Here is a 14,139-nt window from a genome sequence, read left to right on the forward strand (position 1 = left end):
GCTTGCTACAACTACTAAACACAATATTACAATACATCAACTTAGTGAAATTCAAACACGTAATTTTGAGTTAACTACTATATGATGACAATCCTATTACATGGTTCACGTAATTTTAAATTTTATTAATTATTTATTGGTTGCCGGGCAAATTAAACTCAAAAATAAAAAGGTTAGCAACACAAATACGGAAACCGTTGTCAAATTACATCAAATGAAATGATGGATATTTTCCTTTTGGTTTTTCTGCTCAGAAAGAAAACGAAAAATAAAAATAAAAATCTGAGCTAAGTGCCAAGTTGGCCAAACCGTCACCACTTACACGGGTCACGACGCCCCCCTAACACAAGAAGAAGAAGAAACAGACTTGAAACGAGTCGACAGGCCAATCCTTCTCTTCCCTCTTTTTCAGCAGCCGACGAAACACTCCCCTCCACTTTCGTCGCTCCCGCGGCCGTCCTCCGCCGTCTCATAAACCCTAGCGGCTCCCTGAAATTAGGATATGCAGGCCTCGTCAGTTATATTCAACACCAAGCCTGTTTTGGCTCCTGTCCAAGTCAAGTCTCTACACAGCGATCCATCTTTACCGTCATGCTGCTCTTCTTCTAGGCTGCTTTCACCTCCTCCTAATTGGACTCAGCTGAGGAGGAGTGTAGCTCTTCGCTCGAATCGGCATCTGCACCATCGAGCTTATCTTCTTAAAAATAAGGTAGGATTTCGTCATTTTTTATTATGTTCACATATTAATGGAATTTTTTTAATTTTTAAATTAGTATCGTTTTTGCAGTAAGTTTGGTACTGCTGTGAATTCTGAACTATAGTCTGCTGCAGTTTTCTGCTTACTTGGGGAGAAATGATTTCTCAGCACTTTGCGGATTTAACACGCTGATTGTGTTGTCTAAGTTATGATATTGTGCTTCTTTTAAAATTATCTGTATTTGAAATGAGTTTTACTGAACTGTAATGGTGTGGCTAAGAGTTTGACTAGCTGGTAATTTATGCGGAGTTATGATGGGTAGGGGATTAATGGATTAGAGGGGATAGAAGCATGTATTTATCTTGTATATATTATATAATATAGCCTCAACAGTTGTACTAGAAAGAAGTTATTTCAGTTATTTGAACATTTCTCTTCCAATATTACATAATCCTGCCGCTGCAGATAGCTTACAAATTTGTGTCATTATGGCTTTATATGAGTCCAGATGTCTACTACTTGCTTTCATTTGGTTATATTTTTTTAGCTCTCTTCTCTCTCTTTCCTCACTACTTATTGTTCTTTTTGCCCAATTGCAGAATTCAGTGAGAAGATATCTATCTCAGTCTGAGGAACTGTCACCACAAGCAAATTCGCAAAATAGATGTCCACACGTGTCATGTTTCCGTCACCTGCAAAGAAAGCATACTGGCATCAACAGATTGGCAACTAGAGCCTTTCTTGATAAATCGACGTGTCATTTGTCAAAGCTGAAGCCTAATAATGTATCTGTAAGTAAACTGCTTGCAATTTTAATTGGAGGTCAAATTCTAATTGTAGCTACTATCTTAGGTCTACTTAGGAAGTCTAACACACACACACACGGATATTGATTTTTTTTTTCTTTTCCAAATACATCTGTTTCATCACCGAAAGACATATTTGTATGTGATATTTTTCGCTTTAGAACTGAATGGACTAAACTATACATGTTGCAAAGAATAACTGAAAATTTCATATAGATGTGTTTACATTTATTTTAATTATTTATCATTCTTCATCTCAACCTCTGTACCTCATAGTATAAACAGTTCACTCATTTAGCCTTTATTTGCATTTTTTGTTGATTATAAATAAAAGAACTTAAAGGCAAGTTTGAAAGAACAACTGTGTTATTCCCCAAGAGTGGAACTATCTGGTAAACTAATCTATGTATACTTACAGGTGAAACAACCTCATGTTCCACGTGCATCTGTTGGCCCAGATGAGCCACATGCTGCAAGTACTGCCTGGCCGGATGGTGTACTAGAAAAACAGTCTTTGGAATTGTTGGATCCTGAGGCAGAAAGAGCTGAGTTTGAGCGCTTTTTATGTTCTGAACTTCCTTCTCACCCGAAATTATATCGAGGACAATTGAAAAATGGACTTCGATACCTCATTCTACCTAATAAGGTTCCTCCAAATAGGTATCATCTTATTCATAATGTTGATATGAACACAGGGATTCCATTATCACTAATTTTAGTGTGTAATTGCTTATGCTAATTGGATATGGGGTAGGGAAAACCTTTAGACATTTGAAAAAGAGACCATCACATGGGGATAGTGACAAGGAGTTGTAATATTAATCTTTTTAAAATTCAAAATACTAAAGTGAAAGTTAATATATCACTCTTAGGATGCATTTTTTTTTCCCCTAGTGTCTACCCATGTATCAAAGTGCCCAACTGCCACTTCTTGTCATTAGGATACTAGCATTAGTCCTGGAAATGTAACATCTGAAAGCAGAGGTAAGGTTGCATACACTTGTTTTTTCTAGAGCTTGCAAGATCTGGGTCTTGTGCATTTGATCCATCCTTTTATCCATTTTTGCATCATACATAACTCATTATATGAAGATGACAGTTTTCTGCTCGAATAGTTATTAGATGAGCTGTCTCAACCTAGCTGTTGGCTTTTGGATGCATCATGCAGAATATAATAAACCATGTTTTGTAATGACTAAATTGATGTGCCATATTATCATGGCAATTGTGTCTCAGTTCTCTTTACTTCTAACGTTCCTGATAACCTCACTGCCAAAGGTGATAAATATTTTCTGAGTCTTTCCTTTGAATCTAATTCTCATAGATTTGAAGCACACATGGAAGTTCATGTTGGATCCATTGATGAGGAAGATGATGAGCAAGGAATTGCTCATATGATTGAACATGTTGCATTTCTTGGAAGCAAGAAACGAGAGAAACTTCTTGGAACAGGGGCACGCTCAAATGCCTATACAGATTTTCATCATACAGTGTTCCATATCCATTCACCTACAAGTACAAAGGTATGTCTTCTCATGACAATGGGGAAAGTTTGTTTAAAATATTGCAATTGTTCCCTCCCTATATGGTTGTAATGAATTGGAATTCTTTCTCTAGGATTCTTCTGAAGGTGATTTACTACCAGTTGTCCTAGATGCTCTGAATGAGGTAGAATACTATTTCTTTGTAGTTATTGGTGGATGCATTGATTCTCTGAATTTGGTTAAGCATCTTGCTTCCATTAATTAACTGCACAACTATTGTGTTTTCCACTTTTTATGATTTGTGAGTAAATCATACAATGAGAGCTGATAAGGTTTGTTTGTTCTTTTTGTTTTTAATTAATTAATTCATTAACTTGTAGATAGCTTTCCACCCTAAATTTCTTGCTTCGCGAGTTGAGAAAGAAAGACGAGCAATATTATCAGAGCTGCAAATGATGAATACAATTGAGTATCGTGTTGATTGCCAGGTATTTTATCAGAGGATATTTTCACAACCTACTTTCTGCTCCTTTGTCAAATCATTGAATAATTTAAATCTATTTCTTATTATTATTATTATTGTTTTTTTTTTTTTTAAACTGCAGTTGTTACAACACTTGCATTCGGAGAACAAGCTGAGTGAAAGGTTCCCAATTGGATTGGAAGAGCAGATTAAGAAATGGGATGCTGATAAAATCAGAAAATTCCATGAGCGTTGGTATTTTCCTGCAAATGCCACATTGTACATTGTGGGAGATATAGATAACATTCCCAAGACAGTTGACCATATTGAAGTACGTATTGTTCTTCACAGATGCATGCAGATTAGGAATTTGTTCACCTCATACATCTCATGCTTTTACCATATAACTGTTTACTTAGTAGTTACACCGCAAGTATTCTGCAGGCTGTTTTTGGGCATAGTGGTGGGCAGAGTAACATGGAAAATGGGGCAGGTGCTGCACCTACACCAAGTGCATTTGGTGCAATGGCAAGTTTCCTTGTCCCGAAATTGTCAGTAGGTTTGGCTGGAAATACATCTCATGAAAGGTCCTCTGTCTCCATTGAGCAATCTAAAACTTTTAGGAAGGAGAGACATGCTGTTCGGCCTCCTGTACAACATAATTGGTGCCTTCCCGGTAGCAATGAATATGTAAAGCCTCCACAGATATTTCAGCATGAATTGCTTCAGAATTTCTCTATCAATATGTTCTGTAAGGTACAAAACAGGCAGGGTAATTTGCTTATTTGTTTAGTCTTTTAAATTAAAGAATCTATATATATACAAATATTTATTTATGCACAAAAGAAGCATGAGTTGTCTAAACTGTTGCACTGTCTTCCTTCCAGATTCCAGTGAACAAGGTCCGAACATATGCTGATCTGCGGAATGTGTTGATGAAGAGAATATTTCTTTCTGCTTTGCATTTTCGCATTAACACAAGATACAAGGTGCAGTGGGTTTATTTGAACACTTTTGCTCTTGATCTGCTGTTGTTATTAAGATCTAATATTGCAATTATTGCACCGAAGCAAACTTGTTTCCATGGGTCATCATTGAATAATGTTGAAATTACTATCTTGTTAAATATCATGACTTCTAACAAGTTTAAGTGACCTAATTTGATAAAAAGAAAGACAATCCACTATTTGTTGTGTTACTTGTTGAAGGGCGTCCTTTTGTCTTTTCCCTTAAATCATAATTTTTGTTTTACAAAATTGTAAAGGAAGTATTATTTTAAAGAGTTAATATATCTTTGGTTTAGAGAGTATCTGGTTCTGGTTTGTACTTTTAATCTTACTGGATATGTGCTTGTCTTTGTCTTCTGCTAATTGGAGGAACTTTTCAGAGTTCAAATCCCCCATTCACATCAGTAGAACTGGATCATAGTGATTCTGGAAGGGAAGGATGCACTGTGACCACTCTTACAGTGACTTCTGAACCCAAAAATTGGCGGAGTGCAATTAAAGTTGCTGTTCAGGAGGTTTGTGCTGTTCTTTTAGTTTGGTACTAGCATTTTCTTGAAAATCAGACCAATGCACCTGTTTGGTCAACAGTATTTTTTCCATTTTATTTTAAGTATTTTAAAACGAAGACGTATCTTTCTGTATAATGCTTAAATTGTTTGTCAGTATTGTAAAACTTGCCTCCATTTGTTCTGCTATTCACATCATTTTTCTGCAACAAGGTCCGGAGGCTCAAAGAATTTGGTGTCACAAAAGGTGAATTAGCTCGCTATTTGGAAGCACTAATTAAAGATAGTGAACAGTTAGCGGCTATGATTGATAATGTTTCATCTGTGGATAATCTGGATTTCATTATGGAGAGTGATGCACTTGGCCATACTGTGATGGATCAAAGGCAAGGCCATGAGAGTCTACTTGAGATTGCTGGAACAGTTACTCTTGAGGAGGTAATTTTAATTTGTAGGACAATCAACTATACAATTGCTGTAATTTTATTTTATCTAAATTAAATTAATGTTTAGTATTTAATTGTATGATTTTTTAAGTAAAAAGCCACTGACATACATATAGTAGTTAATATTTTTCTCAATAAAAAGTTAGAGGCAGAAACTGTTTTTGTTACTTTGGGCACAAGGGTCGTTTTTTTTTGTTACTTTAGTACTTTAGTGGCCTCATAATGAATAGGGACCATTTTCACCACTTTGTGTGTGTGTGTTGTAGGCTGGTTTTACTTTGTGAAGATATTGTTATTGATGTTTTCGAAGAAATCTTAATCCTTGAACATTTGTCTCAGGTTAATTCTGCTGGTGCAAAGGTATTGGAATTCATATCTGATTTTGGAAAACCATCTGCACCCCCTCCTGCTGCAATTGTTGCTTGTGTCCCAAAGAAGGTGCACATTGATGGAGCAGGAGAAATGGAATTCGAGATAACAGCAGATGAGATAATAGCTGCAATTGAAGACGGTCTGAAGGAACACATAGACCCAGAACCAGAGGTGCCTATTCTTAAGAGCTTTTTTCTTGTAATATACATGCAATAGTGCTACTTATAAATATATATATATATATATATATATATATATATATATATATATATATATGTGTGTGTGTGTGTGTGTGTGTGTGTGTGTGTGTGCGTGCACGCGCGCATATATACACATGCACTTGTGCCCTACTGCAAGAGTGGTAGAGACTAGGGAAGGGGGGAGGATTTGGAAATAAACCCCAAACAAATGGATTCTTTTATTTGCACTTGCTTTATTGACTTCAGTTTTATTTCTTGACTTGTGCAGCTTGAGGTACCAAAGGAATTGATTGCCTCAACACAGCTGCAAGAACTAAGGTTGAATTCAAAACCATCATTTGTAACCATCAGTCCAGATGTAGATGATACAAAACTGTATGACAAGGAAACAGGTATCGTTCAGCGGCGCCTTTCAAATGGAATTCCTGTAAATTACAAGGTATGTTTTCTTTGAATTTATTTTTGTTTCCTGCTCAATACTGCTATGTAACTTTTTCTGTTCTGGTATCAATGAGAACTTATATTTGGTTTCACTATTTCATTGTTATCATAGGGGATTGTTTCCAGAGCGCATCTAAAGTAATTTCAAACAATGTGCAGTTTATGGAATATTAGTTGAATGCCATTCAATTATGTGGATGTGGATGCATTGCTAGGCACTAGTTAAAAAAGTTTGCACATTGCATCTTAACATTTGTACATGGTTGTCTTGGCTGTTAGCTGCAATTTCTTATGGAAGCTCTCAATTATCTACTTTTTGAATATCACTGCACTACTGCAGTATGGACTGTATCATTTTTTAATAAAAAATTGCATTTTGATTGATAGATATCCAAAAATGAAGCCAATTGCGGAGTTATGCGGCTCATCGTTGGTGGCGGCCGTGCAGCTGAAACTCCTGATGCAAAGGGAGCTGTTATTGTGGGTGTGCGGACTCTAAGTGAGGGTGGTCGTGTTGGAAACTTCTCAAGGGAACAGGTGATGGTGAAATTATTCCTTTTTCCTTGCCTTTGTATTTATGCCCTGCTATTTTCTGTTTGATGGGAGTGTCTTTCTGTGGGGTTGGGGAATTATGAGTAGAGCAATTGTGTTATTATCATTGCATTCCTGTGTTATTTATGCCCTTGTGAACTGCACTTGAATTTCCTCAATGCATTATTTTCCTGATGTTTAATATATGTCTCCAGGTGGAACTTTTCTGTGTAAATCACCTGATAAATTGTTCACTGGAGTCAACAGAAGAATTTATCTGCATGGAGTTCCGATTCACTTTGAGAGATGATGGGATGCGTGCTGCCTTCCAGTTACTTCATATGGTACTTGAGGTAATTGCACTGGAGTCTTTTCTAGAACTCTGAGGCACCAGTATAACACATCATTAATATGCATAGGTGATTATGTTGTTTGATCATCCTCCCTTTCTATCATACATCACATCCTGCCCCTTGAGTCAATTTTGGGTTTAATAGGAGTTGCAAAAGGCTATTCAGTTAACCTTATACAGTTATACCAATCCTTCATGTTGTGAATCTGTTCCATCTTATGCTTGTACAGATAAAAAATGTCATTATTTCACTTCCCATAGTTGGATTTTTGTGGGCTATAATTGCTATTGCTGGTGTTTTTATCTGCCATGAGGCCACATTTTTATATTATAGTCACATCCTAATCGTTTTCAAACATTAATTATTTGCAGCATAGCGTTTGGCTAGATGATGCATTTGATAGAGCACGACAGTTATATTTGTCATATTATCGGTCTATTCCAAAAAGTCTAGAACGTGCAACTGCGCATAAGCTCATGCTAGCTATGTTGAATGGAGATGAGCGCTTTGTTGAGCCAACACCACATTCATTACAAAACTTGACTTTGGAAAGTGTAAAAGATGCTGTGATGAATCAGTTTGTCTGCGACAATATGGAGGTTTGTTGTTTTTGTATGTTCTTGAAGAAAAGTGAAAGCTATTGGTTGCTTTATTGTGAAGATCCATATGCCAGTGATTTCTCGTCTTGATGTTACTAAATTTATTCATTAGGTGTCTATTGTTGGGGACTTCTCAGAGGAGGATATTGAGTCATGTATCCTTGACTATCTGGGAACAGTTAGAGCGACAAGAGGTTTTGAGAGAGCACAGAAATACAACCCAATCATATTTAGACCATCTCCTGATTTGCAGCATCAACAAGTGAGAAAACATTTCTTTGGATGGGATGGCGTTGCTCCTGTTCTTTTAGCTTTCTAAGTGTCCCTTGGTTGTATAATTTGATGTATTGCGCATTAACTGATTCCTTTCCGCACTAAATATTACGTAGTACTTCAGACATATTGACTTATTGCTTTTCAGGTATTCTTGAAGGACACAGATGAGAGAGCCTGTGCTTATATTGCAGGTCCTGCCCCAAACCGTTGGGGATTTACTTTTGAGGGGAAGGATCTTTTTGAGTCTGTTAGTAATGCTTCCACTTATAATGGTGAGTTTTATAGTTTTTAACACTTCTTCTAAGTGGCATCTAGGCTACCAAATTAGCTCTCAGAGAAGGAGTACCTGTTGTGTCTTTATTCGTTTAGGTTTTTTGACCAAGTGTTAGAGCCTTAGAGCCTGTAGATGAGAGGATTGTGAGGTTTTACAGATGGTAATAAATTGTTTTTCAGGTGAGCAACTAAAATCTGGGGAACAATCCAACAAACTGGAGAATGTGGAAAATGGCCTCCAAGGAAGATTTCACACTCATCCATTGTTCTTTGCCATCACTATGGGTTTATTGGCTGAAGTAATAAACTCCAGGTAATCTTCTTTCCATGGTTGGAATAATTAGATCAATTTGGGCTTGCTTATTTCGTGTTTATGTTTGTGTGTGGGTGTTGTGTTATGCACTGATTAGCTTGCCAGTAAGCATAACATATTGTACCATGGCTATTCAGAAGATGCCTGCAGTAAAAAGCTCAATTTACATTCCCAAACATTTTCTTGTATTCCTCTGCATTGGAAGCAACTACCTGCATTTTCCATGCTCTTCATGCAGACTTTTTACAACAGTCAGGGATTCTCTTGGATTAACATATGATGTTTCATTTGAACTAAACCTGTTTGATCGCCTGAAGCTTGGGTGGTATGTGATTTCAGTGACATCAACCCCCAGTAAGGTATGAACTTAGCATTTATTTTATCATATATTGTTTTGCCCATTTATTTTCTAACTTGTTTAGGATGGTGATGTACATACAGGTCCATAAAGCTGTTGACGCTTGCAAAAATGTCCTAAGAGGTTTGCATAGCAACAGGATTACACCGAGGGAGCTGGATCGGGTTAGTTTCCTCACAAAATTTCTCTAGAATTTAGGGTGTGCTTCTTAGCCAAGGTTGCTTCTTCTTTTGGTATTTTTGGTGATAAATTTGTGAAGCTGTTTGAATTTTCATCACATTTTAAGCAGTCAAATGCAGAGAATAATCGTATTCAATTTGCTTCTTGTAGTAGGATATACTTTTTGCTCTTTAACTAGCTCAATGCTTCTTAATATATGATTTTATATTTAAAAAGAAAAAATTATTGTGACTGGCATTCCTTAAAGTTATGATTCTTTTTTCCCTGTAGGCAAGGCGAACATTGCTCATGAGACATGAAGCTGAGATAAAATCAAATGCTTATTGGCTTGGGTTGTTAGCTCATTTGCAAGCTGCATCAGTACTCAGGAAGGTGAAGTAACACATCTTTGTTTCTACTTCTTCTTCTTCTTTTTTTTTTTTTTTTTTTTTTTTTTTTTTTTTTTTTTTTTTTTTTGGTGTAATGGGAGAAATTAGGTAATTACATGTTATCACCTGAATAGTGAACTTGTTGTCTGTACTTCAGGTTTTTAATACTTTTTCTTTCTCTTCTCAGGACATCTCATGTATTAAAGAGCTGACTTCACTATATGAAGCTGCCACTATTGAAGACATATATGTTGCCTATGAACAGTTGAAGATAGATGAAAATTCCCTGTTCTCTTGCATTGGAATTGCTGGGGTAAATGCTGGAGAAGACATATCAGGTAAACTGGTTCGATGATGTACTCCACCATAACTAAAAGTCTACCCTACTATATAGGGAAGACATTTATTACTCCATACAGTCATACAGTACACACTATCCTTGACAGCGTTCTATAATATGTATTTAAATTGCTTAAAGTCTCCCTCATTCTGTCTGCCATTGTGGGATAGTAAATCTAATTAGTTTGGGAAATATGTTGATAGTTTCTAATTTTAATCCTAAAAAGAGGGAAATAAAAGAAAAAGGAAAACTTGTTTTTGAGAAGCATAATGGCATAGGAATTAGGGGTGATTTTCTCATTTTTACTTTTATTTTGTAAACTTGGTCTGAGTAATTTATTTGGGTCCGTGGTAACTATTTCTTACTCATCAGGATTGCAATACACTTTTACTCATTTTAATCATCTAAAACTTGAATGATTTTAATATCTGCTATTAATCTTCTCCATTGTGTTGACTTCTATTTTGACTTTTGGATTTTATAGTACCTATAGAAGAGGAAGATTCAATCGATGGCCTTCCTAATGTTATTCCCATGGGACGTGGTTCATCTACAATGACACGGCCAACAACTTGAGGGGTGGTAGAAATTCTTTGAAAGACAGATTGTATGAGGTATGTTTCTTTTGGTCATATATCTTATACCAGTGTAATTATATTCCTTGGTACTAAAATAAATGGAGGATGCTAATAGGATAAAGGTCTTGATGTATATAGGCAAAATGATAAAAACACTAATCCATTTGGTTCGTGGAAAAGAATTGAGGGGGAGTTGAATTTAAATTCCATGGTAAAGAAATTACTCGGAATATTGATTTCATTGTTTGGTTGGTGGGAATAAGTTGTTGGAATAATTAGTATAAAGACTCAAATGCCCCCACATAATATAGATATGTGGGTAATATAGGAATTTCAAGTTGCATCTTTTATCCCAAAAAGTATGGAAAATAAAATACCGAAGGAGACTAAGGAATTCATTTTCCCCAAATTTGAGGATTTCATTTTCCATGGAATAAATCCTCCCATCAACCAAACAAGGTAAAATATGTTTTTCAAATTTGAGGAATAAATTCTCCCAAGAACTTATTTTCATGTAAACAGTTAAACACTAAATACTTTCTAATGCAAGCCACCTATTCTTAAACACCATTCCCTACTGGCTGGTTAACTTCGCCTTTTTGTGCAATAAACTAACTTCAATTGTCTTGTTTTTGAAATCTCTATGCACTCTGTTGCAATTAAAATTACATGTCAAGCCTTTAGTTACAACTAACAAAAGGTTGTAATGTTTAAAAGTTGAGATTGAGGTGTTCTATTTAATAACACTCTAGGCATTAATATTGACTAGCACGGATTATACTATAATTGATGTCTCGATTAGGCAGTGTGGTAACATATCATTATCTCTCTAGATTACTACTGGCACTGATATATATATGATCTCAAATTGTGAAATATGTAATGAGACTTAATTAGAGGTTTTATATATTAATCCAGTGACCTATAGGACACTTGTCAGTGCTTTTGCTGGGTAGAAGCCGTATGTCCACTGGCAGAATGTGTTATATATGCCCTTGACAGGGTTGTGCAGTCATTTCCAACCATAGAGAAGGTGCAGGACAGCAAGCTGCCACTCGCTACGGTATACAGATTAAGTCTTGGTGCTGACTCGACGCTAGGGCTTCATGAGATTACTAGGTCCCCATTGGTTATGGCATTGAATGGACAGAAGTATAGTCTAACTTTAGTGAAACTACAATTTCATATGTACCCAAGTAATGTTCTTTACTCACTTCAATAGGATTTATATACGGAGTACTAATTTTTTCATCATGAAGCCAATATTAAATTCAGTAGTACAGCAGCCAAATTGTATGTATGGATTCATAATTCTTTCCTGGCTTTTTCTTGTGCTAAAGTTGTATTATGCACACAACTTTCACTGCTTACAAAACATATATAAATATATTTTCCTCCACTCTTCTGTTGGTGAATTGCTGTGTGTATACCTAAGGTTGAAAGAATCTTTGATATGTCACATCTTTAATTCCTTTTTTATGCATCAGCCAGGGAAGATGATGGTTGAACACTTGGAACTCTTCTTAATGTAGGTGATCAGATTTTGTACGATAGCTTTGCATCATGAAAACATTTTTTTTTATATACTTTGGTTGTGTGGATTCTTCAATATTGCTTGGTGACGCATATTTTTGTTTGATTATTCAAAAGCCCCTTTTAATTTGTTTGACCAGATGGGAGAGATTTAGCATTCACGGGAGCAGAAAGGATAGCATGGCTTCAAAAGTTGGCAATAACTTTGGCGGTGGTTATCGTGACTTGTCATATATAAAGCAATTGCCAATTGGAGTGTCATTTGTGGGTGCTTTTAGTAATTAGTGCTCCTTGTCATGCTTGCATTTGTATGCATTATCGGATGCGTGGGTGTACAGCAACCAATCTCTTGTGCTTCCCAATCCATCAAAAGCCCGAATACCGAATTTGATAATTGATTAATATGGGACCTTTTTAACCAATCATCTCTTCACGCGTCACAAGATTCGCACCTATTATTTTCCTGCTTTTATCCTTTTCTAGGTCTAGTCATGCACTGCTAGAGCCACCAATGTTTGCACGCCAAACATGCCATATTTCAGTGTTAGAGCAAAGTTCAATAGTTGTAGAATTTTTTTTTTTAGGTTTTTGAAGGAAAAAAAAAAAAAGAAAAAGAAGTAAGGTGGTTGCTAGTTAGGGCATCCTCAATAGTGAGGATGTTGATATAGTTTTTGAGTATTTTTTGGAAGTGTGATTAGGAAAGAGAAATGAGTGAAAATGAAAAAAAAGAAAAGGAAAAATAAAAAATAAAATAAAAAATTGATTTTTTTTTAAATGTAATTACGTGCCCAGGCGGGCGCGTGGACTGCACGTGCCCGCCTGGGCGCGAGAGTTCGTGAGGCGCAACTCTCCTTCCTCAGTGAGTCCCACCAACCCTTGCAAAACCCCCAAATTTGCACGACCAACCCACCTCTCTCTCCTCTCTCCTCCACATACCCATTTTTTCTTAATTCTTGTGCAAAATCTCCTTGTTGGGGTTGCTCTTATTATGCCCCGATGTGCTTGTGGCTGGTTTTTTATTTTTATTTTTATTTTTAAAATCGTGCCATGTATGATTGTAATAGAAAAATTGGTTCCATATTTCTCTCGTTTCTCCTCTATCTAAGCTAAAATTCTTCAAACAATGGAGAGAAACTCTCATTGGAGTTGTTCTTACAAGAAATTTTTCATTACACGCCTTGAGTCTTTGTTCATAGGTCCAAACTAAAACTAATTTTATAAGGTTATGCTATAATTTCTTGTAAGGTTATTTATCCTTAATTGTTTGAAATGTTAAAAAATGAACATAACTTATTATGGAGAATGTATACATTATGTATTTTAATTGAAAAATTATTAGAGAATTAACTCTTAATCACTAGTTTACATTTAAATAATACAAATTCACAACATTTCATTTTGGATTGTCCTAAAATTAAACCAGTATACAAGGACATAACAAGCGAGGGAAATGGACATTTTCCCAAAAAAAAAAAAAAAAAACAATATTGTGGAGTAGGTACTATTTGTGTGACTTCATAAAGTAATGTAAAACTTAATTGATGATATTAAAATTTTTACAGTATTTTAATGATTGTTGACAAAAGACTATTTAATTAATTACTCTAAATTTTACACTTTTGCAAGAATTCTTTATACAACTATACTTTTTAAGTGATTGATTTTTTTTAAATATACAATATCCAGTATCCTCACCACTATAAAATTAATCTAAATTTGGTACAAGTTGCACCCGAAAAATTTATTTCTTACTTGGAGGAAAGTCTAGTCTAAAACTTTTTAATATGACCTAACTTTTACAAGAATCAAACTCTCAACATTTCAGTTGTATTAAAAATGTGCTTAACAATTGTTCCAAACTACGGAGGGCATAAAAAAATTACACATTTCCTCAATTTTCATAAATATTCTTAGAAGACCTTGATTCCTATAGTGCTAGTTGGGCAAGCTCATGACCCCCATCAATCATATACTTGGTAAAATATAAAGCTTAACAAGTTGTTAATAACAACATT

At 35.5% G+C, this 14,139-nt stretch overlaps 1 protein-coding gene across 2 annotated transcripts; it reads left to right on the forward strand.

Annotated features, from left to right (window-relative positions):
* The first annotated feature begins 303 nt into the window (after nucleotides 1-303).
* LOC109163111 (stromal processing peptidase, chloroplastic) lies at nucleotides 304-11,990 on the forward strand. Of its 2 annotated transcripts, none has more exons than XM_019311836.1 (25): nucleotides 304-709; nucleotides 1,297-1,488; nucleotides 1,922-2,163; nucleotides 2,828-3,026; nucleotides 3,121-3,171; nucleotides 3,368-3,475; nucleotides 3,593-3,781; nucleotides 3,895-4,206; nucleotides 4,338-4,439; nucleotides 4,838-4,972; nucleotides 5,177-5,401; nucleotides 5,749-5,952; nucleotides 6,250-6,420; nucleotides 6,810-6,959; nucleotides 7,169-7,306; nucleotides 7,678-7,905; nucleotides 8,018-8,167; nucleotides 8,327-8,453; nucleotides 8,635-8,767; nucleotides 9,006-9,126; nucleotides 9,209-9,289; nucleotides 9,576-9,677; nucleotides 9,861-10,011; nucleotides 10,498-10,627; nucleotides 11,510-11,990. In XM_019311836.1, exons 1-24 carry the CDS (start codon nucleotides 503-505, stop codon nucleotides 10,587-10,589), a joined length of 3,810 nt encoding a protein of 1,269 aa, XP_019167381.1. In that variant the 5' UTR covers nucleotides 304-502; the 3' UTR covers nucleotides 10,590-10,627; nucleotides 11,510-11,990. The 2 variants fall into 2 exon arrangements, with proteins under 2 accessions (XP_019167381.1, XP_019167382.1); XM_019311837.1 differs by having other exon boundaries at nucleotides 11,520-11,990.
* The last annotated feature ends 2,149 nt before the right edge of the window (nucleotides 11,991-14,139 follow it).

The sequence above is a fragment of the Ipomoea nil genome, unplaced genomic scaffold (genome assembly GCF_001879475.1).
Source record: "Ipomoea nil cultivar Tokyo-kokei standard unplaced genomic scaffold, Asagao_1.1 scaffold2975, whole genome shotgun sequence".
Lineage (NCBI taxonomy): Eukaryota > Viridiplantae > Streptophyta > Magnoliopsida > Solanales > Convolvulaceae > Ipomoea > Ipomoea nil.